Raw genomic sequence first — 26802 nt, forward strand, 5'->3', positions numbered from 1 at the left:
AACTTCCTGTCATTATCGGTCATTCTGAGCCGCGTCCCATTTCTTGCAGGCCACATGCCTTTCCCCCTAGATGGAAAAAAGCAACACCAATCTACTGCTTTTACTCTCCGACGGGGTTGTAAAACGAGTGCACGGATGAGAAGGGACTGATTTATCCTCAGTTAGTTGACGTCTCAGATAAATAGCCATGTTGCTTGTTGTTTGATTTAACTAGCTAGTTGTCATTACTTTGAGCCGTCGGTACTGCTAATCAAATCACCTCATCTCTCCATCCATGATGAGAGCATCTTCAACGAGGAACTAGCAAAGTATGTTACGCTAGTTAGCTAGCTAAGCGCACCACATATACATGCTCAAATGCGTGTGTGTATAATGGCCAAACTAAAGGAGCATTGAAACGTTGCATCGCAGTAGATATCAAAACCACAGACGACGCTACTGCGCACCACTGTAGACGCCAACCATGTCTCACCTTCCTCCCTGCGCTTCGTAACCACAGAAGGATGTCCACATTTGACCAACTAGAGGGGACATTGTAGTACACTAAAACAGAGGGAATCTAGCTCTGCTTTCTTTTTGTTGGCGAGTGCCCCAACTCATTTCTACCTCGAATTAGTCCTTTTGGAAGTTTTTCCTTGGTAAGCCCGTAACACAATACATTAATAAAACTAAAATCAGGCCTTCACTACCTGCCTGTATCTTGTTTTGTTGTCTCCTGACCCCTCCTGTCTCAGCCTCCAGTATTTATGCTGCAGTAGTTTGTGAGAGTGTGTGTGGAGGGGGGGGGGGGGGGGGGGGGCTAGGGCCAGTCTGTTATATCTGGAGTATTTCTCCTGTCTTGTCCTGTGTGAATTTAAGTATGTTCTCTCTAATTCTCTCTTTCTTTCTTTCTCTCTCAGAGGACCTGAGCCCTGGGACCATGCCTCAGGTCTACCTGATCTGATGACTCCTTGCTGTCCCCAGTCCACCTGGCCCTAGAACCATGCCTCAGGTCTACCTGGTCTGATGACTCCTTGCTGTCCCCAGTCCACCTGGCCCTAGGACCATGCCTCAGGTCTACCTGGTCTGATGACTCCTTGCTGTCCCCAGTCCACCTGAGCCCTAGGACCATTCCTCAGTTCTACCTGGTCTGATGACTCCTTGCTGTCCCCAGTCCACCTGGCCCTAGAACCATGCCTCAGGTCTACCTGGTCTGATGACTCCTTGCTGTCCCCAGTCCACCTGGCCCTAGGACCATGCCTCAGGTCTACCTAGTCTGATGACTTCTTGCTGTCCCCAGTCCACCTGGCCCTAGGACCATGCCTCAGGTCTACCTGGTCTGATGACTCCTTGCTGTCCCCAGTCCACCTGGCCCTAGGACCATGCCTCAGGTCTACCTGGTCTGATGACTCCTTGCTGTCCCCAGTCCACCTGGCCCTAGGACCATGCCTCAGGTCTACCTGGTCTGATGACTCATTGCTGTCCCCAGTCCACCTGAGCCCTAGGACCATTCCTCAGTTCTACCTGGTCTGATGACTCCTTGCTGTCCCCAGTCCACCTGGCCCTAGGACCATGCCTCAGGTCTACCTGGTCTGCTGACTCCTTGCTGTCCCCAGTCCACCTGGCCCTAGGACCATGCCTCGGGTCTACCTGGTCCGATGACTCCTTGCTGTCCCCAGTCCACCTGGCCCTAGGACCATGCCTCAGGACTACCCGGTCTGATGACTCCTTGCTGTCCCCAGTCCACCTGGCCCTAGGACCATGCCTCAGGTCTACCTGGTCTGATGACTCATTGCTGTCCCCAGTCCACCTGGCCCTAGGACCATGCCTCAGGTCTACCTGGTCTGATGACTCATTGCTGTCCCCAGTCCACCTGGCCGTGCTGCTGCTCCAGTTTATTATTATTGGACCATGCTGGTCATTTATGAACATTTGAATATCTTGGCCATGTTCTGTTATAATCTCCTGCTGGTCATCTATGAACATTTGAACATCTTGGTCATTTTCTGTTATAATCTCCACCCGGCACAGTCAGAAGAGGACTGGCCACCCCACATAGCCTGGTTCCTCTCTAGGTTTATAATCTCCACCCGGCACAGCCAGAAGAGGACTGGCCACCCCTCAGAGCCTGGTTCCTCTCTAGGTTTCTTCCTAGGTTCTGGCCTTTCTAGGAAGTTTTTCCTAGCCACCGTGCTGCTACACCTGCATTGCTTGCTGTTTGGGGTTTTAGGCTGGGTTTCTATACAGCACTTTGAGATATCAGCTGATGTAAGAAGCGATTTATAAATACATTTGATTTGATATTGTTCAAGGTAGGCTATAGCCCCCGTTGCTGGAATGACAGTACTATTGAAGACAAGCTGCTCTAGCTAACGTTAGCCTAAATGTTTCACTGCCTATTTCACCAGCTGTGGTATTCTTCATCCCTGTATCCCACAAAACAAAATGAGCTAGCTAACAAGTTCCTGTTAATTCATTGAGGGAGGGAGAGAGAAAGATACGAAGAGGAAGTGAATCCCCTTCGTCTGTTTGTGCGCAAAAACATTTTTGATTTCTGTGACAATTTACTTTATTGTAGAGCCAAATAAATAAGACTGATAAAGTACTGAAACATGTTTTTCTCCCTCAGGGTTAGATGGGGAATGGGCAGGCTCATAGATCTGGTGTCCAGCACTGGATCCAAAATGGCCGTCACCATGGAACCCTCAGCTTAGGTAAGAGCGATGACCTAGTAGTTTGTTAGTGATCCCTGTGTTCGTTTGTCAAAGAGAGCTCTGTCAGGTTGGATGGGGTGTGTCGCTGCACAGCTATTTTCAGGTCTCCCCAGAGATGTTCGATCGGGTTCAAGTCCGGGCCACTCAAGGACACAGTCCTTTAGGTGTCTTATGGCAAACTCCAAGCAGGCTGTCATGTGCCTTTTACTGAGAAGTGGCTTCCGTCTGGCCACTCTACCATAAAGGCCTGATTGGGGGAGTGCTGCAGAGATGGTTGTCCTTCTGGAAGGTTCTCCCATCTCCACAGAGGAACTCTGTCAGAGTGACTATAGTGTTCCTGGTCACCTCGCTGACCAAGGGCCTTCTCCCCTAACTGTTCTGTTTGGCCGGGCGGCCATCTCTATGAAGAGTCTTCATCCATTTAAGAATGATAGCTGTACATAGCCCATCTGTAAATAGCCCACCCAATCTACCTACCTCATCTCAATATTGTTTTTATTTACTTTTCTGCTCTTTTGCACACCAGTGTTTCTAATTGAACATCATCATCTGCTCATCTGTCACTCCAGTGTTATTCTGCTAAACTGTAATTACTTCGCTACTATGGCCTATTTATTGCCTTACCTGCTCACGCCATTTGCACACACTGTATATAGACTTCGTTTTTTCTATTGTGTTATTGACTGTACGCTTGTTCATGTATAACTCTGTGTTGTTTCTGTCGCATTGCTTTGCTTCATCTTGGCCTGGTCTCAGTAAATGAGAACTTGTTCTCAACTGGCCTACCTGGTTAAATAAAGGTGATCTGGTCTACCTGGTTAAATAAAGGTGATCTGGTCTACCTGGTTAAATAGAGGTGATCTGGTCTACCTGGTTAATAAATAAAGGTGATCTGGTCTACCTGGTTAAATAAAGGTGATCTGGCCTACCTGGTTAAATAAAGGTGATCTGGTCCACCTGGTTAAATAAAGGAGATCTGGCCTACCTGGTTAAATAAAGGTGAAATAAAATAAATAAATAGACCCCCCCCCCCCCCCCCAATCTACACACAATATCCCATAAGGATGAAGTGAAAACAGGTTTTAGAATTATAGAAAAAACAGATTGTTTATTTACGTAAGTATTCAGACTCTTTGCTATGAGGCTCTAAATTGAGCTCGGGTGCACCCTGTTTCCATTGATCATCCTTGAGATGTTTCAACAACTTGATTGGAGTCCACCTGTGGTAAATTCAATTGATTGGACATGTATAATATGGCTGATGTGTAGCTGTATAATATGGCTGATGTGTAGCTGTATAATATGGCTGATGTGTAGCTGTAAAATATGGCTGATGTGTAGCTGTTTAATATGGAGCCATGTGTAGCTGTAAAATATGGCTGATGTGTAGCTGTTTAATATGGAGCCATGTGTAGCTGTTTAATATGGCTGATGTGTAGCTGTAGAATAAGGCTGATGTGTAGCTGTATAATATGGCTGTTGTGTAGCTGTATAATATGGCTGATGTGTAGCTGTATAATATGGCTGATGTGTAGCTGTATAATATGGCTGATGTGTAGCTGTATAATATGGCTGATGTGTAGCTGTATAATATGGCTGATGTGTAGCTGTAGAATAAGGCTGATGTGTAGCTGTATAATATGGCTGTTGTGTAGCTGTATAATATGGTTGATGTGTAGCTGTATAATATGGCTGATGTGTAGCTGTATAATATGGAGCCATGTGTAGCTGTATAATATGGCTGATGTGTAGCTGTATAATATGGCTGATGTGTAGCTGTAGAATAAGGCTGATGTGTAGCTGTATAATATGGCTGTTGTGTAGCTGTATAATATGGTTGATGTGTAGCTGTATAATATGGCTGATGTGTAGCTGTATAATATGGCTGATGTGTAGCTGTATAATATGGCTGATGTGTAGCTGTATAATATGGCTGATGTGTAGCTGTATAATATGGCTGATGTGTAGCTGTATAATATGGCTGATGTGTAGCTGTTTAATATGGAGCCATGTGTAGCTGTTTAATATGGCTGATGTGTAGCTGTAGAATAAGGCTGATGTGTAGCTGTATAATATGGCTGTTGTGTAGCTGTATAATATGGCTGATGTGTAGCTGTATAATATGGCTGATGTGTAGCTGTATAATATGGCTGATGTGTAGCTGTATAATATGGCTGATGTGTAGCTGTATAATATGGCTGATGTGTAGCTGTAGAATAAGGCTGATGTGTAGCTGTATAATATGGCTGTTGTGTAGCTGTATAATATGGTTGATGTGTAGCTGTATAATATGGCTGATGTGTAGCTGTATAATATGGAGCCATGTGTAGCTGTATAATATGGCTGATGTGTAGCTGTATAATATGGCTGATGTGTAGCTGTAGAATAAGGCTGATGTGTAGCTGTATAATATGGCTGTTGTGTAGCTGTATAATATGGTTGATGTGTAGCTGTATAATATGGCTGTTGTGTAGCTGTATAATATGGCTGATGTGTAGCTGTATAATATGGCTGATGTGTAGCTGTATAATATGGCTGATGTGTAGCTGTATAATATGGCTGATGTGTAGCTGTATAATATGGCTGATGTGTAGCTGTATAATATGGCTGATGTGTAGCTGTATAATATGGAGCCATGTGTAGCTGTATAATATGGCTGATGTGTAGCTGTATAATATGGCTGATGTGTAGCTGTATAATATGGCTGATGTGTAGCTGTATAATATGGCTGATGTGTAGCTGTATAATATGGCTGATGTGTAGCTGTATAATATGGCTGATGTGTAGCTGTATAATATGGCTGATGTGTAGCTGTATAATATGGCTGATGTGTAGCTGTATAATATGGCTGATGTGTAGCTGTATAATATGGCTGATGTGTAGCTGTATAATATGGCTGATGTGTAGCTGTATAATATGGCTGATGTGTAGCTGTATAATATGGCTGATGTGTAGCTGTATAATAAGGCTGATGTGTAGCTGTATAATAAGGCTGATGTGTAGCTGTATAATATGGAGCCATGTGTAGCTGTATAATATGGCTGATGTGTAGCTGTATAATATGGCTGATGTGTAGCTGTATAATATGGCTGATGTGTAGCTGTATAATATGGCTGATGTGTAGCTGTATAATAAGGCTGATGTGTAGCTGTATAATAAGGCTGATGTGTAGCTGTATAATATGGCTGATGTGTAGCTGTATAATATGGCTGATGTGTAGCTGTATAATATGGCTGTTGTGTAGCTGTATAATATGGCTGATGTGTAGCTGTATAATATGGCTGATGTGTAGCTGTATAATATGGCTGATGTGTAGCTGTATAATATGGCTGATGTGTAGCTGTATAATATGGCTGATGTGTAGCTGTATAATATGGCTGATGTGTAGCTGTATAATATGGCTGATGTGTAGCTGTATAATATGGCTGATGTGTAGCTGTATAATATGGCTGATGTGTAGCTGTATAATATGGCTGATGTGTAGCTGTATAATATGGCTGATGTGTAGCTGTATAATATGGCTGATGTGTAGCTGTATAATATGGCTGATGTGTAGCTGTATAATATGGCTGATGTGTAGCTGTATAATATGGCTGATGTGTAGCTGTATAATATGGCTGATGTGTAGCTGTATAATATGGCTGATGTGTAGCTGTATAATATGGCTGATGTGTAGCTCTATGCATTTTTCCCATCACTACTATACATACCGCGTTGTGTCCGAAGAACTCACAGTAGCAGCAGTCACAGTACTTCCCATCCTTCTGGTTGTTTGAGGAGGAAGCACAGGAGCTCCTCTCAGAACTAGAGTCCTCGTCCTCTCCCTCCTCCAGCTCCGAAGGGGGGTGACACAACCCCCCCGCACCGTTAGACAGCTTATGTCCTTTACACGCCTGGTCCCTGGAGCATGGACACAGGATACAGAGAACAGAGAGACAGACCATGCTTAGTGAGGTGACATTTTTAATTGAGCAGTGATGACCGGTAGAACCACGACCATGTCTCATCACTAGATTCTAGAGCAGTGATGACAGGTAGAACCACGACCATGTCTCATCACTACATTCTAGAGCAGTGATGACAGGTAGAACCACGACCATGTCTCATCACCAGATTCTAGAGCAGCAGACAGTGATGACCGGTAGAACCACGACCATGTCTCATCACTAGATTCTAGAGCAGTGATGACCGGTAGAACCACGACCATGTCTCATCACTAGATTCTAGAGCAGCGGACAGTGATGACAGGTAGAACCACGACCATGTCTCATCACTAGATTCTAGAGCAGTGATGACCGGTAGAACCACGACCATGTCTCATCACTAGATTCTAGAGCAGTGATGACCGGTAGAACCACGACCATGTCTCATCACTAGATTCTAGAGCAGTGATGACAGGTAGAACCACGACCATGTCTCATCACTAGATTCTAGAGCAGTGATGACAGGTAGAACCACGACCATGTCTCATCACTAGATTCTAGAGCAGCAGACAGTGATGACAGGTAGAACCATGACCATGTCTCATCACTACATTCTAGAGCAGTGATGACAGGTAGAACAACAACCATGTGTCATCACTAGATTCTAGATCAGCAGACAGTGATGACCGGTAGAACAACGACCATGTCTCATCACTAGATTCTAGAGCAGCAGACAGTGATGACAGGTAGAACCACGACCATGTCTCATCACTAGATTCTAGAGCAGCAGACAGTGATGACAGGTAGAACCACGACCATGTCTCATCACTAGATTCTAGAGCAGCAGACAGTGATGACCGGTAGAACCACAACCATGTCTCATCACTAGATTCTAGAGCAGTGATTACCGGTAGAACCACGACCATGTCTCATCACTAGATTCTAGAGCAGCAGACAGTGATGACAGGTAGAACCACGACCATGTCTCATCACTAGATTCTAGAGCAGTGATGACCGGTAGAACCACGACCATGTCTCATCACTAGATTCTAGAGCAGTGATGACCGGTAGAACTACGACCATGTCTCATCACTAGATTCTAGAGCAGTGATGACCGGTAGAACCACGACCATGTCTCATCACTAGATTCTAGAGCAGTGATGACCGGTAGAACCACGACCATGTCTCATCACTAGATTCTAGAGCAGTGATGACCGGTAGAACCACGACCATGTCTCATCACTAGATTCTAAAGCAGTGATGACCGGTAGAACTACGACCATGTCTCATCACTAGATTCTAGAGCAGTGATGACAGGTAGAACCACGACCATGTCTCATCACTAGATTCTAGAGCAGTGATGACCGGTAGAACCACGACCATGTCTTATCACTAGATTCTAGAGCAGCAGACAGTGATGACAGGTAGAACCACGACCATGTCTCATCACTAGATTCTAGAGCAGCAGCGATATTTCCCTCTTTATTTGTCATTAAAACAGTCTCCATATACAGTATACTTCCATTCATTTTATTCCCAAATGGTACCGGGGGACAATCAGCGACTCTAGGGTGTAAAACAGCACGATCATTACACAGGTGCACCTTGTGCTGGGGATAATAAAAGGCCACACTGAAATGTCCAGATTGTTCTCACAACGCCACAGATGTCTCATGTTTTGAAGGAGCGTGCAATTGGCATGCTGACTGCAGGAATGTCCACCAGAGCTGTTGCCAGAGATTTTATGTTAATTTCTCTACCATAAAACGTTGTTTTTGAGAATTTGGCAGTGTGTACAACCGGCCTCACAACCGCAGACCATGTGTAACCACGCCAGCCCAGGACCACCACATCCAGCTTCTTCCCCTGCGGGATCATCTGAGGAGTATTTCGGTCTGTAATAAATCCCTTTTGTGGGGAAAAACTCATTCTGATTGGCTGGGCCTGGTAAAATCTTTGAAATTGTTGCATGTTGCGTTTTTATTTAGTGTATATCAACTTCCATTATTATACTAGACAAGGTGTCTATTACTGTACATTCCATGAAAACCACCTATCAACGGAACACCATTACCGTAGAAACATCAACCTATCAACAGAACACCATTACCGTAGAAACATCAACCTATCAACAGAACACCATTACCGTAGAAACATCAACGGAACACCATTACCGTAGAAACATCAACCTATCAACGGAACACCATTACCGTAGAAACACCAACCTATCAACGGAACACCATTACCGTAGAAACATCAACCTATCAACAGAACACCATTACCGTAGAAACATCAACCTATCAACAGAACACCATTACCGTAGAAGCATCAACCTATCAACGGAACACCATTACCGTAGAAACATCAACCTATCAACAGAACACCATTACCGTAGAAACATCAACCTATCAACAGAACACCATTACCGTAGAAACATCAACGGAACACCATTACCGTAGAAACATCAACCTATCAACGGAACACCATTACCGTAGAAACACCAACCTATCAACGGAACACCATTACCGTAGAAACATCAACCTATCAACAGAACACCATTACCGTAGAAACATCAATGGAACACCATTACCGTATAGAAACATCAACCTATCAACGGAACACCATTACCGTATAGAAACATCAACCTATCAACTGAACACCATTACCGTAGAAACATCAACCTATCAACGGAACACCATTACCGTAGAAACACTAACCTATTAACGGAACACCATTACCGTAGAAACATCAACCTATCAACAGAACACCACTAAGAGCTGTCTTATCACTAGATAGATACTATCACTACATTTTATGAACCTACATAGTTTCACAGGAATCTGGAGGGAGAAGAACAATCTATCAAACTACCAACCTGCAGGCGCCAGCGGTCAGGTGTTGCCCAGCGGTCAGGTGTTGCCCAGCGGTCAGGTGTTGCCCAGCGGTCAGGTGTTGCCCAGCGGTCAGGTGTTGCCCAGCGGTCAGGTGTCCCACGTTGGAAGAGGGCAGCGCCCCCCCACTGTGGCCATTACAGGGGTGGTTACAGCCCATCAGGGAGGGGCCCAGTTTGCTGTGCTGGCCGTTCACAGGAGGAATGTGTGAGTTCTTACATGCCAAGGGCTTATGGAGGACCGCTGCTGAGCAGTCAGGGCCACTCAGGGTCCCCAGCTTGGCCCCTGTTGGGCAGTCAGGGCCACCCAGGGCCCCCAGCTTGGCCCCTGCCGCGGGGACGTGGAGGTTTGGTACCAGCGGGGAGAAGGGGGCGTGAGCAGCTAGACCGGGAGAGGAGGAGGATGTGTCATGGCCGTGCTGCTGCCCTCCGGAGCTCTGCTTGAGGGGCAGGAGAGAGGAATGCTGAGAGGAGGAGGAGAGGCCAGTGGGACTGTTGGGGGGGACAGACAGGTCTGAGTGTTGGTGGTGGTCGCTGGGGTGGAATGCTTCGCCTGGAGGAGAGACAAAAGTGTTGAGTGAAATATTGGACAAACATATTTGTGATTCCCGGTGGATACAGATGTCTGCTTCTCTCTAGATTAATAATCTATGGGCCTTATCTCTGCTTCTCTCTAGATTAATAATCTATGGGCCATATCTCTGCTTCTCTCTAGAGGTGTAATCCATGGGCCATATCTCTGCTTCTCTCTAGATTAATAATCTATGGGCCATATCTCTGCTTCTCTCTAGATTAATAATCTATGGGCCATATCTCTGCTTCTCTCTAGATTAATAATCTATGGGCCATATCTCTGCTTCTCTCTAGAGGTGTAATCCATGGGCCTTATCTCTGCTTCTCTCTAGATTAATACTCTATGGGCCATATCTCTGCTTCTCTCTAGAGGTGTAATCTATGGACCATCTCTCTGCTTCTCTCTATATTAATACTCTATGGGCCATATCTCTGCTTCTCTCTAGAGGTGTAATCCATGGGCCTTATCTCTGCTTCTCTCTATATTAATAATCTATGGGCCATATCTCTGCTTCTCTCTAGATTAATAATCTATGGGCCATATCTCTGCTTCTCTCTAGAGGTGTAATCTATGGGCCATATCTCTGCTTCTCTCTAGATTAATACTCTATGGGCCATATCTCTGCTTCTCTCTAGAGGTGTAATCTATGGGCCATATCTCTGCTTCTCTCTAGATTAAAAATCGATGGGCCATATATCTGCTTCTCTCTAGAGGTGTAATCCATGGGCCATATCTCTGCTTCTCTCTAGAAGTGTAATCCATGGGCTATATCTCTGCTTCTCTCTAGAGGTGTAATCTATGGCCCATATCACTGCTTCTCTCTAGATTAATAATCTATGGGCCATATCTCTGCTTCTCTCTAGAGGTGTAATCTATGGGCCATATCTCTGCTTCTCCCTAGAGGTGTAATCTATGGGCCATATATCTGCTTCTCTCTAGATTAATACTCTATGGGCCATATCTATGCTTCTCTCTAGAGGTGTAATCCATGGGCCATATCTCTGCTTCTCTCTAGAGGTGTAATCTATGGCCCATATCACTGCTTCTCTCTAGGTTAATAATATATGGGCCATATCTCTGCTTCTCTCTAGAGCTGTAATCTATGGACCATCTCTCTGCTTCTCTCTAGAGGTGTAATCTATGGCCCATATCACTGCTTCTCTCTAGATTAATAATCTATGGGCCATATCTCTGCTTCTCTCTAGAGCTGTAATCTATGGGCCATATCTCTGCTTCTCTCTAGAGGTGTAATCTATGGACCATCTCTCTGCTTCTCTCTATATTAATACTCTATGGGCCATATCTCTGCTTCTCTCTAGAGGTGTAATCCATGGGCCTTATCTCTGCTTCTCTCTATATTAATAATCTATGGGCCATATCTCTGCTTCTCTCTAGATTAATAATCTATGGGCCATATCTCTGCTTCTCTCTAGAGGTGTAATCTATGGGCCATATCTCTGCTTCTCTCTAGATTAATACTCTATGGGCCATATCTCTGCTTCTCTCTAGAGGTGTAATCTATGGGCCATATCTCTGCTTCTCTCTAGATTAAAAATCGATGGGCCATATATCTGCTTCTCTCTAGAGGTGTAATCCATGGGCCATATCTCTGCTTCTCTCTAGAAGTGTAATCCATGGGCTATATCTCTGCTTCTCTCTAGAGGTGTAATCTATGGCCCATATCACTGCTTCTCTCTAGATTAATAATCTATGGGCCATATCTCTGCTTCTCTCTAGAGGTGTAATCTATGGGCCATATCTCTGCTTCTCCCTAGAGGTGTAATCTATGGGCCATATATCTGCTTCTCTCTAGATTAATACTCTATGGGCCATATCTCTGCTTCTCTCTAGAGGTGTAATCTATGGGCCATATCTCTGCTTCTCTCTAGATTAATAATCTATGGGCCATATCTATGCTTCTCTCTAGAGGTGTAATCCATGGGCCATATCTCTGCTTCTCTCTAGAGGTGTAATCTATGGCCCATATCACTGCTTCTCTCTAGGTTAATAATATATGGGCCATATCTCTGCTTCTCTCTAGAGCTGTAATCTATGGACCATCTCTCTGCTTCTCTCTAGAGGTGTAATCTATGGCCCATATCACTGCTTCTCTCTAGATTAATAATCTATGGGCCATATCTCTGCTTCTCTCTAGAGCTGTAATCTATGGGCCATATCTCTGCTTCTCTCTAGAGCTGTAATCCATGGGCCATATCTCTGCTTCTCTCTAGAAGTGTAATCCATGGGCCATATCTCTGCTTCTCTCTAGAAGTGTAATCCATGGGCTATACCTCTGCTTCTCTCTAGAGGTGTAATCTATGGCCCATATCACTGCTTCTCTCTAGATTAATAATCTATGGGCCATATCTATGCTTCTCTCTAGAGGTGTAATCCATGGGCAATATCTCTGCTTCTCTCTAGAGGTGTAATCAATGGGCCTTATCTCTGCTTCTCTCTAGATTAATAATCTATGGGCCATATCTCTGCTTCTCTCTAGAGGTGTAATCTATGGGCCATATATCTGCTTCTCTCTAGATTAATACTCTATGGGCCATATCTCTGCTTCTCTCTAGAGGTGTAATCTATGGGCCATATCTCTGCTTCTTTCTAGATTAAAAATCGATGGGCCATATATCTGCTTCTCTCTAGATTAATAATCTATGGGCCATATCTATGCTTCTCTCTAGAGGTGTAATCCATGGGCCATATCTCTGCTTCTCTCTAGAAGTGTAATCCATGGGCTATATCTCTGCTTCTCTCTAGAGGTGTAATCTATGGCCCATATCACTGCTTCTCTCTAGATTAATAATCTATGGGCCATATCTCTGCTTCACTCTAGAGGTGTAATCTATTGGCCATATCTCTGCTTCTCTCTAGAAGTGTAATCCATGGGCTATATCTCTGCTTCTCTCTAGAGGTGTAATCTATGGCCCATATCACTGCTTCTCTCTAGATTAATAATCTATGGGCCATATCTCTGCTTCACTCTAGAGGTGTAATCTATGGCCCATATCACTGCTTCTCTCTAGATTAATAATCTATTGGCCATATCTCTGCTTCTCTCTAGAGCTGTAATCTATGGGCCATATCTCTGCTTCTCTCTAGAGCTGTAATCCATGGGCCATATCTCTGCTTCTCTCTAGAAGTGTAATCCATGGGCCATATCTCTGCTTCTCTCTAGAAGTGTAATCCATGGGCTATACCTCTGCTTCTCTCTAGAGGTGTAATCTATGGCCCATATCACTGCTTCTCTCTAGATTAATAATCTATGGGCCATATCTATGCTTCTCTCTAGAGGTGTAATCCATGGGCTATATCTCTGCTTCTCTCTAGAGGTGTAATCAATGGGCCTTATCTCTGCTTCTCTCTAGATTAATAATCTATGGGCCATATCTCTGCTTCTCTCTAGAGGTGTAATCTATGGGCCATATATCTGCTTCTCTCTAGATTAATACTCTATGGGCCATATCTCTGCTTCTCTCTAGAGGTGTAATCTATGGGCCATATCTCTGCTTCTTTCTAGATTAAAAATCGATGGGCCATATATCTGCTTCTCTCTAGATTAATAATCTATGGGCCATATCTATGCTTCTCTCTAGAGGTGTAATCCATGGGCCATATCTCTGCTTCTCTCTAGAAGTGTAATCCATGGGCTATATCTCTGCTTCTCTCTAGAGGTGTAATCTATGGCCCATATCACTGCTTCTCTCTAGATTAATAATCTATGGGCCATATCTCTGCTTCACTCTAGAGGTGTAATCTATTGGCCATATCTCTGCTTCTCTCTAGAAGTGTAATCCATGGGCTATATCTCTGCTTCTCTCTAGAGGTGTAATCTATGGCCCATATCACTGCTTCTCTCTAGATTAATAATCTATGGGCCATATCTCTGCTTCACTCTAGAGGTGTAATCTATGGCCCATATCACTGCTTCTCTCTAGATTAATAATCTATTGGCCATATCTCTGCTTCACTCTAGAAGTGTAATCCATGGGCTATATCTCTGCTTCTCTCTAGAGGTGTAATCTATGGCCCATATCACTGCTTCTCTCTAGATTAATAATCTATGGGCCATATCTCTGCTTCTCTCTAGAGCTGTAATCTATGGACCATCTCTCTGCTTCTCTCTAGAGGTGTAATCTATGGGCCATATCTCTGCTTCTCTCTAGAGGTGTAATCTATGGGCCATATCTCTGCTTCTCTCTAGAGGTGTAATCTATGGGCCATATCTCTGCTTCTCTCTAGATTAACAATCTATGGGCCATATCTCTGCTTTTTTCTAGATTAATAATCTGTGGGCCATATCTCTGCTTCTCTCTAGATTAATAATCCACGGGCCATATCTCTGCTTCTCTCTAGATTAATAATCCACGGGCCATATCTCTGCTTCTCTCTAGAGGTGTAATCTATGGGCCATATCTCTGCTTCTCTCTAGAGGTGTAATCGATGGGCCATATCACTGCTTCTCTCTAGATGAATAATCTATGGGCCATATCTCTGCTTCTCTCTAGAGGTGTAATCTATGGGCCATAACTCTGCTTCTCTCTAGATGAATAATCTATGGGCCATATCTCTGCTTCTCTCTAGAAGTGTAATCCATGGGCCATATCTCTGCTTCTCTCTAGAAGTGTAATCCATGGGCCATATCTCTGCTTCTCTCTAGAAGTGTAATCCATGGGCCATATCTCTGCTTCTCTCTAGAGGTGTAATCTATGGGCACAATCCTTCCCTGAGATCTGTGTGTGTATGCATTAATAATGCGCTATTGTCAACAGGACACGTGAACTGTAATTCAGGTTAGATGCCGGTATGTCTTGAATTCTCAGTGTCCTAAAAAGGGTGGAGAGAAAGAGAGAGATCTCACCAGGCGGTGTTGGTCGTCGGCACATGGTCTTGAAGTGCTTTGGGGTGGTCTTACAGAGGTCCCCGGAGGTAGAGAGCGGGTTCCCGGGGGAAGAACCACTGGAATTCTGGGAAGGGTGACTGTAGGGGCACACTTTGGCCCCAGGCGTTTTAGCAGATTTCCCAGGAGCCTCATGAGAGCCTCGCTTCTCGTGACACGCTGGTCCCCCTGTTCCTATTGGACCAGAGGCGGGGGGGGGGGAGGGAGGGATAATGAAGAGGAGGAAGATGAACGTTTGAACATATTGGCCATGTTCTGTTATAATCTCCACCCGGCACAGCCAGAAGAGGACTGGCCACCCCACATAGCCTGGTTCCTCTCTAGGTTTCTTCCTAGGTTCTGGCCTTTCTAGGGAGTTTTTCCTAGCCACCGTGCTTCTACACCTGCATTGCTTGCTGTTTGGTGGTTTTAGGCTGGGTTTTCTGTACAGCACTTTGTGACATCGGCTGATGTAAGAAGGGCTATATAAATACATTTGATTTGATTGAAGAAAGTTTACTCAGAGGAGTAACAGGTTCTGTTTCAGTAGACACACACTGGAGTACAGTTCCCTCCATTCTGTCAGTGGAAATGGCTGCAAATGTTACAATTCTGTTACAGTAAAATGAACTGAAAACCAAATAATGAAATGTCTACAGTAGTTTGCATCCGTGTAGGACTTAACCTTGAGAGACCCGAGCAGAGAGGTGTGGGGTCAAGGTGCGTTTTACCTTGCTGTGGGTGCGAGGCAGTGCTGTGGTTGCAGTGGATCCCTCCGTTGCTGTGAGCCGAGTTCCAGAGACCAGAAAGCTTGTGGGCTGAGAGGAAGGAGGATGGGTCCCAGTCTACCGAGCTCTGCTCTGGGTAACCATTCCCACAACTCTGAGCCTTACACAACGATGAGTGGGACAACGGAACCTGGGGGGGAGGAAAGAGAGAAGATGCTAGTTCAGGACATGGTTGATTAGGTATAGCCCCCCCCCCCCCCCCCCCACTAACATTTGATGCTGTAGACAGAGCAGAAATGGAGGAAGATACAATGCTATTAATTGGAGCTGTCTGACTGGTACCTGGGAGAGGAGGAAGCAGGAGAAACAAGATATGTTAGTTCAATTGCATTATTTATGTCTGTGTTCACACTCAGAAATGTCCTTTTTTTATTTTGAAGAAAAACATTTTTGGGTCCATTAAAAATAACATCAAATTGATCAGAAATACAGTGTAAACATTGTTAATGTTGTAAATGACTATTGTAGCTGGAAATGGCAGATTTTTTATGGAATATCTACATAGGCGTACAGAGTCCCATTATCAGCAACCATCACTCCTGTGTTCCAATGGCACATTGTGTTAGCTAATCCAAGTTTATCATTTTAAAAGGCTAACTGATCATTAGAAAACCCTTTTGTAATTATGTTAGCACAGTTGAAAACTGTTGTCCTGATTAAAGAAGCAATAAAAAACCGACCTTCTTTTGACTCATTGAGTATCTGGAGCATCAGCATTTGTGCGCTCGATTACAGGCTCAAACTGGCCAGAAGAACTTTCTTCTGAAACTCGTCAGTCTATTCTTGTTCTGAGAAATGAAGGCTATTCCATGTGAGAAATTGCCAAGAAACTGAAGATCTCGTACAACGCTGTGAACTACTCCCTTCACAGAACAGCACAAACTGGCTCTAACCAGAATAGAAAGAGGAGTGGGAGGCCCCAGTGCACAACTGAGCAAGAGGACAAGTACATCAGAGTGTCTAGTTTGACAGACACCTTCCAAGTCCTCAACTGGCAGCTTCATTAAATAGTATGCTCAAAACACCAGTCTCAACGTCAACAGTGGAGAGGTGACTCCGGGATGCTGGTTTTCTAGGCAGAGTTGCAAAGAAAAATCCACATCTCAGACTGGCCAATAAAAATAAAAGATTAAACTGGGTAAAAGAACACAGACACTGGACAGAGGATCTCTGCCTAGAAGGCCAGCATCGCGGAGTCGCCTCTTCACTGTTGAAGTTGAGACTGGTGTTTTGTGGGTACTATTTAATGAAGCTGCACCACAGTTCATAACATTAATGAGCCCCACAGTTCATAACATTAATGAGCCCCACAGGTTAACATTAATGAGCCCCACAGTTCATAACATTAATAAGCCCCACAGGTTAACATTAATGAGCCCCACAGTTCATAACATTAACGAGCCCCACAGTTCATAACATTAATGAGCCCCACAGTTCATAACATTAATGAGCCCCACAGTTCATAACATTAATGAGCCCCACAGTTCATAACATTAATGAGCCCCACAGTTCATAACATTATGGGACGTTCTGTCTCTGACAACACTAGTTATTTACCTTACCTTGAGCACAGAGCAATCTCTTAGATTTGTATTGCATTTAAATACAGATAGTTTTTTTTAAAATATAAAAACGCCTCTTAAGACGAAAAGTATATTTTCTCCAGATTCCACATGAATAAGACTACCTCTGCTTGTGACGAGAGAAGGCCCAGTCTGACAGAGAACAAACAGCTTTAGAAGAGACTAATCTTATGTCAGGATGTTTAGATGTGGTATTCATTTAGCCGTGCAGAATGAAGCACTGTAACACCATAAAGAGTCGCGGCATAACAGTCCCAAAGCTGCCTGTCTCCATCACCACCAAATCCAGTGCCTTTCAGCTTGTTGGCGTATAAGCTGACCAAACACACACACACTATTGTAAAAACATTTTTTTTTAAATTTAAAGACCTTCAGAAAACAGCTATTTCCATAAACACAACCCATAGCTAGCAGGCTGGAACATGGGTGTATGGGTGTTGTGGAACATAACTGTAGATAGTACTAATACTAGGCTTGAGGTGCATGCATGGTCTTGTCATATGCAGCAGTGCAGACGTCTCCTCACCTCCCTTCTCTCCTCTCACTCACCTAACTCTTCCACTCCCCTACGTTCCCCACCTCCTACCAGCTCAGTCTCCCCCCCCCCCCCCCCCCCCGCCTCACTCATTCTTCTCCTTACGGCGCAGGTGTCTCCTGGGCACTCTGTCTCTCCTCATCTTCCACCCTCTCCCCATACCACCTCCTCTCCCCTCCCTACCTCCTCCTCACCCCCCCCCCCCTTCCGGTGCAGGTGTCTCCTGGGCGCTCAGTCTCTCCTCATCTTCCACCCCTCCCTACCTCCTCCCTCCCTACCTCCTCCTCTCCTCTCCCTACCTACCTACCTCCCCTCACTACCTTCTCCTCCCTACCTCCCTTACTGGTGCAGGCATTTCCTGGGTGCTCAGTCTCTCCTCATCTTCCACCCCTCCCTACCTCCTCCCTCCCTCCCTCCTCCCTCCCTACCTCCTCCTCTCCTCTCCCTACCTACCTACCTACCTCCTCCTCCCTACCTCCCTTACTGGTGCAGGCGTTTCCTGGGTGCTCAGTCTCTCCTCATCTTCCACCCCTCCCTACCTCCTCCCTCCCTCCCCTTCTTACTGGTGCAGGTGTTTCCTGGGCGCTCAGTCTCTCCTCATACCACCTCTCCCCTCCCTACCTCCTCCTCTCCTCTCCTCTCCCTACCTACCTCCCCTCCCTCCTCCTCCCTTCTTACTGGTGCAGGCGTTTCCTGGGTGCTCTGTCTCTCCTCCTCCCTACCTCCTCCTCCCTACCTCCCTTCTTACTGGTGCAGGCATTTCCTGGGCGCTCAGTCTCTCCTCATCTTCCACACACTCCCCTCCCTACCTCCTCTCCCCTCCCTACCTCCCCCCTCCCTCCCCTTCTTACCGGTGCAGGCGTTTCCTGGGTGCTCAGTCTCTCCTCATCTTCCTCCTCTTCCTCTCCGCATACCACCTTCTATCCCCTTCCCCCTCCTCCCTCCCTCCTCTTCTTACCGGTGCAGGCGTTTCCTGGGCGCTCTGTCTCTCCTCATCTTCCACACTCTCCCCTCTCTACCTCCTCCCTCCCTCCCCTTCTTACCGGTGCAGGCGTTTCCTGGCTGCTCTGTCTCTCCTCTTCCTCAACACTCTTCCGGCAGCTCTGGCAGATCCAGAGCGGAACCTCTCCCAGTAGAGACTGGCTCAGCGAAGGCACGGTGTCGGACAGCTTCTGGCCCGGCACCTCTCGGAGCAGGGCCTGGGACAGGGCTGGGACAGTGTCAGCTAGCTTCGCCCCGTGACCCCCAGGGAGACCGTTGGCAGAGCTCGCCCCCCAGTCCTTAAACTCACGGTGACACAGGAGGCAGCAGGTGTGCCTTGGCTGGGGGAGAGCGACAGAGAGGTGAGCCAGTGACATTAGGAATGCAGTGGAGAGGAGGAGAGAGAAAGGTCAATCATCTAGGTGAAGGGCAGGAGAGGAAGAGAGAAGGGGAGGAGAAGAGAGGGTTGGAGAGGAGGACGGGGGAGAGGAGAATGGATTTGGTCAATAAGATTAGGTGTGGGGGGGAAAGGATGGGATCTGAGGAGAGGTGGATGTCAGTGAGAGACATGGAGCATGATGAAGTTGCCCTCTGGACACTGATCTGAGGTCAGGTTTTTAACAGACAAGAATTTCACGAGTAAGATCTGACTATGTTGACCACGATCACAACATCTATATAGCAAAGAGGAAGTAAAGGTTGGCCATGGAGAAGGCTTGGCACATGCACAGAGGCAAGTTTGTAGTGATTTAATGTGGCCCAGGTCCACACTAGCTAGTGGTCTGCTGGTAAAGTAAGCTTTGTTGACCACAAAACCCCATACACCTACAAGGGCGTCCATGTAATGTTTAGGTAACAACTTCGACTCATGCATATGACACTTCAGAGTAGAAATAAATGCGCGCAGAGAAACTGTGTGAAAATACTACAGACGCTGATCTCGCATGCAAAGTGCAAACATAACAACGCAAGCCATGCATGGTGCTAGCCAAACGTTAAAACCATTTACAGCTGGCCAGATGAATACCCCCGGGATGTAGTGTGTTGGCCAACTAGCTACAACATGTAGTAACAGCACCGATGCTCAGTATATGGTGTACCAACTGCGGTTAAAATGTAAGCAAACTTGCAATACCACGGCGAGCTAGGAGCTAACAAGCTAGATACAAATTAGATGGCAACATTTTACAACTTATCCGTGGCAGGCGATTGCAACAATGTCAATCTTGTGGATGACACGAACTACTACCAGCAAATGCAGACTGGATGTAGTTAGTTACTGTAGCTAGACTAGTTGGCTAAATGCAGACTGGATGTAGTTAGTTACTGTAGCTAGACTAGTAGGCTAAATGCAGACTGGATGTAGTTAGTTACTGTAGCTAGACTAGTTGGCTAAATGCAGACTGGATGTAGTTAGTTACTGTAGCTAGACTAGTTGGTTAAATGCAGACTGGATGTAGTTAGTTACTGTAGCTAGACTAGTTGGCTAAATGCAGACTGGATGTAGTTAGTTACTGTAGCTAGACTAGTTGGTTAAATGCAGACTGGATGTAGTTAGTTACTGTAGCTAGACTAGTTTGTTAAAACTGATGCGAATGGGTCTGTATTGTCGACTTGCTGGCTAAGTTTTAATGATGTATTATGCTAGTGGAGCTAGCTATAATTCCGCCCCGATCACAAATAGTAAATGAACGAAAATACAAAACCTGGAGCACAAGCTAGTTATACAACTGAGCTAGAATCAACCATCCAAACCCCCTCTCTAAAGAAATAAGCAGAACTACAGGATGGCTCTAACTGATCGGTAGGTTAGCTAACCTTTTAACTAGCCCGCTAGTAGTTTTCTCTGCTTGCTAGGCTAGTTACCTGATTCGCCCTGGCCGCCAGTCTATCCAGCCCTGCATCACCGCCAGCTGCATCTCCGGGAGAGACGGGGCTCTTCGATATGCTCTGTTGTCCGGACACTAACTCCTTGCTCGCGACTCCTTGTTGTTTGCTTTTCTTCCTCGCCATCACGCAGATATCGGATATAGCCTTTGGTCACGGTTGCACTAGTTTAGAGATGTTTAAAAGCACGGTTTCTATTTGTTCTAGGATCACAAATGTTTCCCTATCTTCTCCAGTCAAGACAACAGTCAATATGGCGGAGCGCTGCCACACTCTGGGGGTTCATAGGTCAAAGATAGTGCTGGCAAAATGGCTTCACCGTGATGACGCTAAAAGCAGTCGCCATGTTGAATGAGGGCAACCGTTCCAGGTTAGTCTCACACAGTAAATAGCATGTTGTACAAAATCTCTGGTTACAGGCCACAAATTAGTGCATTTATTGGCATAATGAATCTATCAACGATTGGCTACCACATCATTCAACGTCATGTTATTACACACGTATTATATGAATTGCATTATATGTCTAAGATATCTAAATGTTGTCTAAGATCTAAATGTAAACTAGAAAATAACTATTCAGATTTTATGCAGCCATACATTTGCGTATGTGTTTCAATATGCCAGTGTAATCTTGTAAAATGTTGCTCAAGTGTTCAAACCATAGAGTTGGGGCCATGTCATGTCTATGTTCCCTGGGCCTTATATGTTCCCGGTGGCTGAGGGAACATAGGGGTGTACCGTACCTAAAGGTCATTCAATTTTGCATTAGGAGAACATTTTGTAGCAAGCTATTGATGTCAGTGTACAATTAAATACTTTCTATCTTCTTCGCAATAATGCTCAGATTTGTTGGTTCTTTGGATGACGATGGCAGCCAGAGATGAGGGTTCCCCCAACTCGTGGTTTTATTTGGACCCCAAAGTGTTTGGAGAAAAAAATATATTTTCATTGTTGGACATAAAAGACTGTAACAAAAATATAAACAAATCTCCAAGTGATTTTCATTTAAGAAATCCTTTCCCAAGTATTCCCACGCATAATAGACACAGGATGTATACAAATGTAAGCAAGGTTTGAAATGATTATGTTTTAGTCAAACATTATATCTGTTTGTGTTTCTTGTGGTCAATTTGCAGTGTAGAAATTATTTGTAATTATTTTCTGGCCCCCGACCTGCTCAAGAAACAAATCGTCCAGCAGCTGAAACTAGTTGATGATCCCTGCCCTAGACTTGTGGAACAATTATTGATATGAAAACACAATTCAAATCAGAAGACCAAACGACTGACTGGGCATAACAATTTCTCTCTTGAAATTGTTTTCAGTTTCAATATGCATAAAAACTGTTGGTACGTCTCATTATAAAGAACAAAACGTTTTAGATGTCAATACAACCATGTTCTGGATTTTAAAAAACGTTATCGTTCAAGGTCGTATTTCGAGAATATCAGTCGATCAGTTCTGTTCTATTAATAGGCTGCTCATAATTCAAAGTCAAAATCGCGCCCGCTCCGACTGAGGCCGATGGAAAACAAGAGAGCGCTTGTCGAGGAGTACGGGAGCGGATGACGTCATTACGTAGCGGAAGAAGGTGATTTCTTTGCTGAAGTGCAGAAGACGTAGCACATCGTCTTGCAGCACTCTGTCGTTGAGATACACCTTTCTTGGTATATTTACCTATAGTTCAACCAGTGGCGATTATAGCATGTAAGTCTTGGTGGGGCAAATAAAAAGAAAAGTGAGACGCATGCCAGCAAAGTCACTACACAAAAGAACACTAAACAATACATTAATTGCACTATAACGGTGACAAACGATGCCCACAAACTGTTAGGGCCTACAGTACATAACGCTATCCCAACAGCGGAGTCACAACACCCCCTACACCTGGCTATCAGCAGAGGCTTGACTGGCAGCGAAACAGTTAATTGAGCCTCATTTACTGCCTTTAAAAAAAACATAGCTGATATGTCTGACTTGCTTAAACAAATGTGGTTTCTACTGACCATTGAGATGTACAAACTATGGCGTAAGGTATAAGAGGCCATCCGTAATTTTGATTAAGACATTGTGAGCCAGGATTGACATAGTTCATATAACTATTTGTTCAGCACTTTTGAAATGTACAGCGACAGAATTCAGAACATGGGCCGTTCTTACAGTGTTTTCCCCGTACACCAAGTCAGAACCGTAGGATAAATAAAGGGGGTATATAAGCAGACATCAAAACTCTTACAATATTCAATGATTACATTTCTCAAAACAGATTATAGGCTACATGTGCACCACCGAGTCAGAACAGTAACGTCAGGTGAAATTAAGAGGTGAAAATAGACCAAGTTATTAGGGTGAGGCACATGGGCTACTAACAGCTTACTACACAACATACACTTAGTATTATTTTCTTAGCTACAGTATACATATATCCCTGGCAAATTACATCATTTATGCAGCAGCATACAATACATTTTTGGACTCACCTTGTTGTGATGTGCTGACTTGAACAGGAAGGAGGCACGGCGGTCCTTCGTGGGCAAATTGTATCATCAAAGAAAGACAATGAGGCCGGATTTACAATTCCAAGTTGGATTTGAATGACTGTTCAAAACGTATGATGATGACTGTTAGCTAAGATTTTGAAAGTAAGATGTTGACCTGATCCGTCCAATCAAAGCTACTGTACGTTTAACGTGATTTGACATAATTTTATCCGTTAGCCAATGACCTTGAGCCTTCTTTGAAGGGCACTACTAATGTAATTCTATGGCAGGAGCCAAAGGGCTTGAATGTTCGATGAATGTCTAATCTACTTGGCTGTGACATAAAGTCCCCATGAGTGACAGAAGACTGAGCTGTTGGCTAGTTGTCTAGTGATATTGGTGTCTAGCTGTAGGCTAGTTGTCTAGTGATATTGGTGTCTAGCTGTAGGCTAGTTGTCTAGTGATATTGGTGTCTAGCTGTCGGCTAGTTGTCTAGTGATATTGGTGTCTAGCTGTCGCCTAGTTGTCTAGTGATATTGGTGGCTAGTGATATTGGTGTCTAGCTGTCGGCTAGTTGTCTAGTGATATTGGTGTCTAGTCATATTGGTGTCTAGCTGTTGGCTAGTTGTCTAGTGATATTGGTGTCTAGCTGTCGGCTAGTTGTCTAGTGATACTGGTGTCTAGCTGCCCTGCTAGTTGTCTAGTGATATTGGTGTCTAGTGATATTGGTGTCTAGTGATATTGGTGTCTAGTGATATTGGTCTCTAGCTGTATACTAGTTGTCTAGTGATGTTGGTGTCTAGTGATATTGGTGTCTAGTGGTATTGCTGTCTAGTGATATTGGTATCTAGTGATATTGGTGTCTAGTGATGTTGGTGTCTAGTGATATTGGTGTCTGGTGATATTGGTGTCTAGCTGTAGACTAGTTGTCTAGTGATATTGGTGTCTAGTGATATTGGTGTCTAGCTGTAGACTAGTTGTCTAGATATATTGGTGTCTTATGATATTGGTGTCTAGCTGTAGGCTAGTTGTCTAGTGATATTGGTGTCTAGCTGTAGACTATTTGTCTAGTGATATTGGTGTCTAGTGATATTGGTGTCTAGCTGTAGACTAGTTGTCTAGTGATGTTGGTGTCTAGCTGTAGACTAGTTGTCTAGTGATATTGGCGTCTAGTGATATTGGTGTCTAGTGATATTGGTGTCTAGTGATATTGGTGTCTAGCTGTAGACTATTTGTCTAGTGATATTGGTGTCTAGTGATATTGGTGTCTAGCTGTAGACTAGTTGTCTAGATATATTGGTGTCTTATGATATTGGTGTCTAGCTGTAGGCTAGTTGTCTAGTGATATTGGTGTCTAGCTGTAGACTATTTGTCTAGTGATATTGGTGTCTAGTGATATTGGTGTCTAGTGATATTGGTGTCTAGCTGTAGACTAGTTGTCTAGTGATATTGGTGTCTAGTGATATTGGTGTCTAGCTGTAGACTAGTTGTCTAGTGATATTGGTGTCTAGCTGTAGACTAGTTGTCTAGTGATATTGGCATCTAGTGATATTGGTGTCTAGTGATATTGGTGTCTAGTGATATTGGTGTCTAGCTGTAGACTATTTGTCTAGTGATATTAGTGTCTAGTGATATTGGTGTCTAGTGATATTGGTGTCTAGTGATATTGGTGTCTAGCTGTAGACTATTTGTCTAGTGATATTAGTGTCTAGTGATATTGGTGTCTAGTGATATTGGTGTCTAGTGATATTGGTGTCTAGTGATATTGGTGTCTAGTGATATTGGTGTCTAGTGATATTGTTGTCCATCTTCAGCTGATTCAGGAAATACAACAAATATTGATATAAAATAATCAGCTAAATAAAAGGTCTACTACTTCTGGTCAGGGATGGCACGGAGCAGACCAGTACCCGCGATGCACCTGAAAAAACAATGAGCCCTCTGAAACAGTTGACTGACAAAAGCAAACCATGGATACCTCAACAGATACATCTAATGCATTGGAATAAAGGCAGAGGCTATTTTTTTATCAAGGACGCATGGCAAAGAAATGGCGAAAATGAGGAATTTCAAACTGCCATATAGTATTGTAAAGGATCTCAGCATAGGCCCAAATTCAGCACTACCGTTCGTAGTCAAGGAGACGGTTTGTGCAGCCCCATATAAATAAATGATTTAAACGTTTACATTTTAGTCATTTAGCCATTTTCCAACGTGATTTATAGGAGCAATTGGGGTTAAATGCCTGGCTAAACCATGACAGAGAGGTGAGTGTGTTAGTTTCATAGTTACATAAAACATATGTGCCACTGCATTATAAAATAAATAGTAGAATGGTTTAATGTTATTATTTAGAGAGCAAAAACATAAATCCGCTTTGACATTATGGCATATTGTGTTTACGCCAGTGACCCAAACATCTAAATTTAATACATTTTAAGTTCAGGCTGTAACACAACAAGATGTGGACAAAGTCTAGGGTATCAATACTTTCTGAAGGCTCTGTGAGTGTCAATTAAAACGAGTCCTTTCGCTCTTTTCTATCCAGAGGCAGAACATGGCTATGCATCAGTCAAACGCCTAAAATTAAACTTTGTGTTTACAATCACATTGATTTGCTCATTTTGCCTGTCATTGATTTCCCAAGGCAATAGTCTATGAAAACATACGTTTATGTCACGGTCTTGGAAAGGAGTGGACCAAGGCGCAGTGTGAGTATAGTTCCACATATTTATTTAAGTGAAACTAACAACACCAAAATAACAAAGATCGTGAGGACGTAGTGCCCAAACACACTAACAAACAATCAATATCCCACAAAACACAGGTGGGGAAATAGCTACCTAAATATGAACTCCAATCATAACGAAGGCTGAGAGGCTTACGTTGCCAACTTCCCTTGCTTGACTAATCAGTTGGACCAACGGTAAATATGGTAGCGGGGATTCCCCGAAGGGCACAAGGCGAGGTTAAGTAGAGGAGGGGGTTTTATGACTTTGAAAAGCAGCCCAGATTTCAGTCCTGGAGGTGTGATCCCTGGCAGATTTGGTTATTGATGATTATCCCCCATGAGCCACTGTACACGTGATAGCCTATTTCACAATCTAAGATGATTCAAGAAATCTATACATTTTTAGATTTTTTTAGCCAAGGATGTTTTATTTGCGCAATTTTACATCTAACTAAGTTGTTTTGGTGCAGTATTTCTCAAGTAAAAAATAATGTGCAAAGTGTTGTCTTCTGTAAACAAAGTCAGAGCTGCTGGACAGGTCTGTCTCACTGTCTGTGCTAGTGGATAGAGAGCAGTCACTGCAGCTGTTCACCTTATGTTAGTGAGCAAATGGACATCGTCAAAATCAAAACCCAACTGTCATTTACTCGTTGTGACTCACGGCTCTTCCAAACTCTGTTTTAGACAGACTGACTTGATCCTATTTACACTTTGTAGTCAAGGTTGACCCTAAAACAATTGTTTGTGAATCATATCGATGCCACAGCCTGTTGTCAAAGGGATTTGTTCCTTTTTAAAGGCAGTCGCTTTTTAAGGTCTAAATTCATTTAATCTCTAATTGCAACTGGGCTT

General features: G+C 44.1%; 1 protein-coding gene across 2 annotated transcripts in view; it reads right to left on the minus strand.

Moving 5' to 3' along the window:
• The window catches only part of LOC139366593 (protein FAM193B-like), a 34340-nt gene extending 13328 nt beyond the window's left edge, over positions 1 to 21012 (minus strand). Inside the window, exons 1-6 of one of the 2 annotated variants that reach the window (XM_071104269.1) lie at positions 20716 to 21012; positions 18912 to 19190; positions 15694 to 15880; positions 14945 to 15157; positions 9492 to 10059; positions 6404 to 6593 (exon numbers count right to left, since the gene is read on the minus strand). In XM_071104269.1, coding sequence (XP_070960370.1) covers positions 6404 to 6593; positions 9492 to 10059; positions 14945 to 15157; positions 15694 to 15880; positions 18912 to 19190; positions 20716 to 20862 — 1584 coding nt within the window. In that variant the 5' untranslated portion in view covers positions 20863 to 21012. The remainder of the gene's footprint in view (positions 1 to 6403; positions 6594 to 9491; positions 10060 to 14944; positions 15158 to 15693; positions 15881 to 18911; positions 19191 to 20715) is intronic. The other variant, XM_071104270.1, reaches the window with a different exon arrangement.
• Between the last annotated feature and the right edge of the window lie 5790 nt (positions 21013 to 26802).

Source organism: Oncorhynchus clarkii, chromosome 14, assembly GCF_045791955.1.
Source record: "Oncorhynchus clarkii lewisi isolate Uvic-CL-2024 chromosome 14, UVic_Ocla_1.0, whole genome shotgun sequence".
NCBI lineage: Eukaryota > Metazoa > Chordata > Actinopteri > Salmoniformes > Salmonidae > Oncorhynchus > Oncorhynchus clarkii.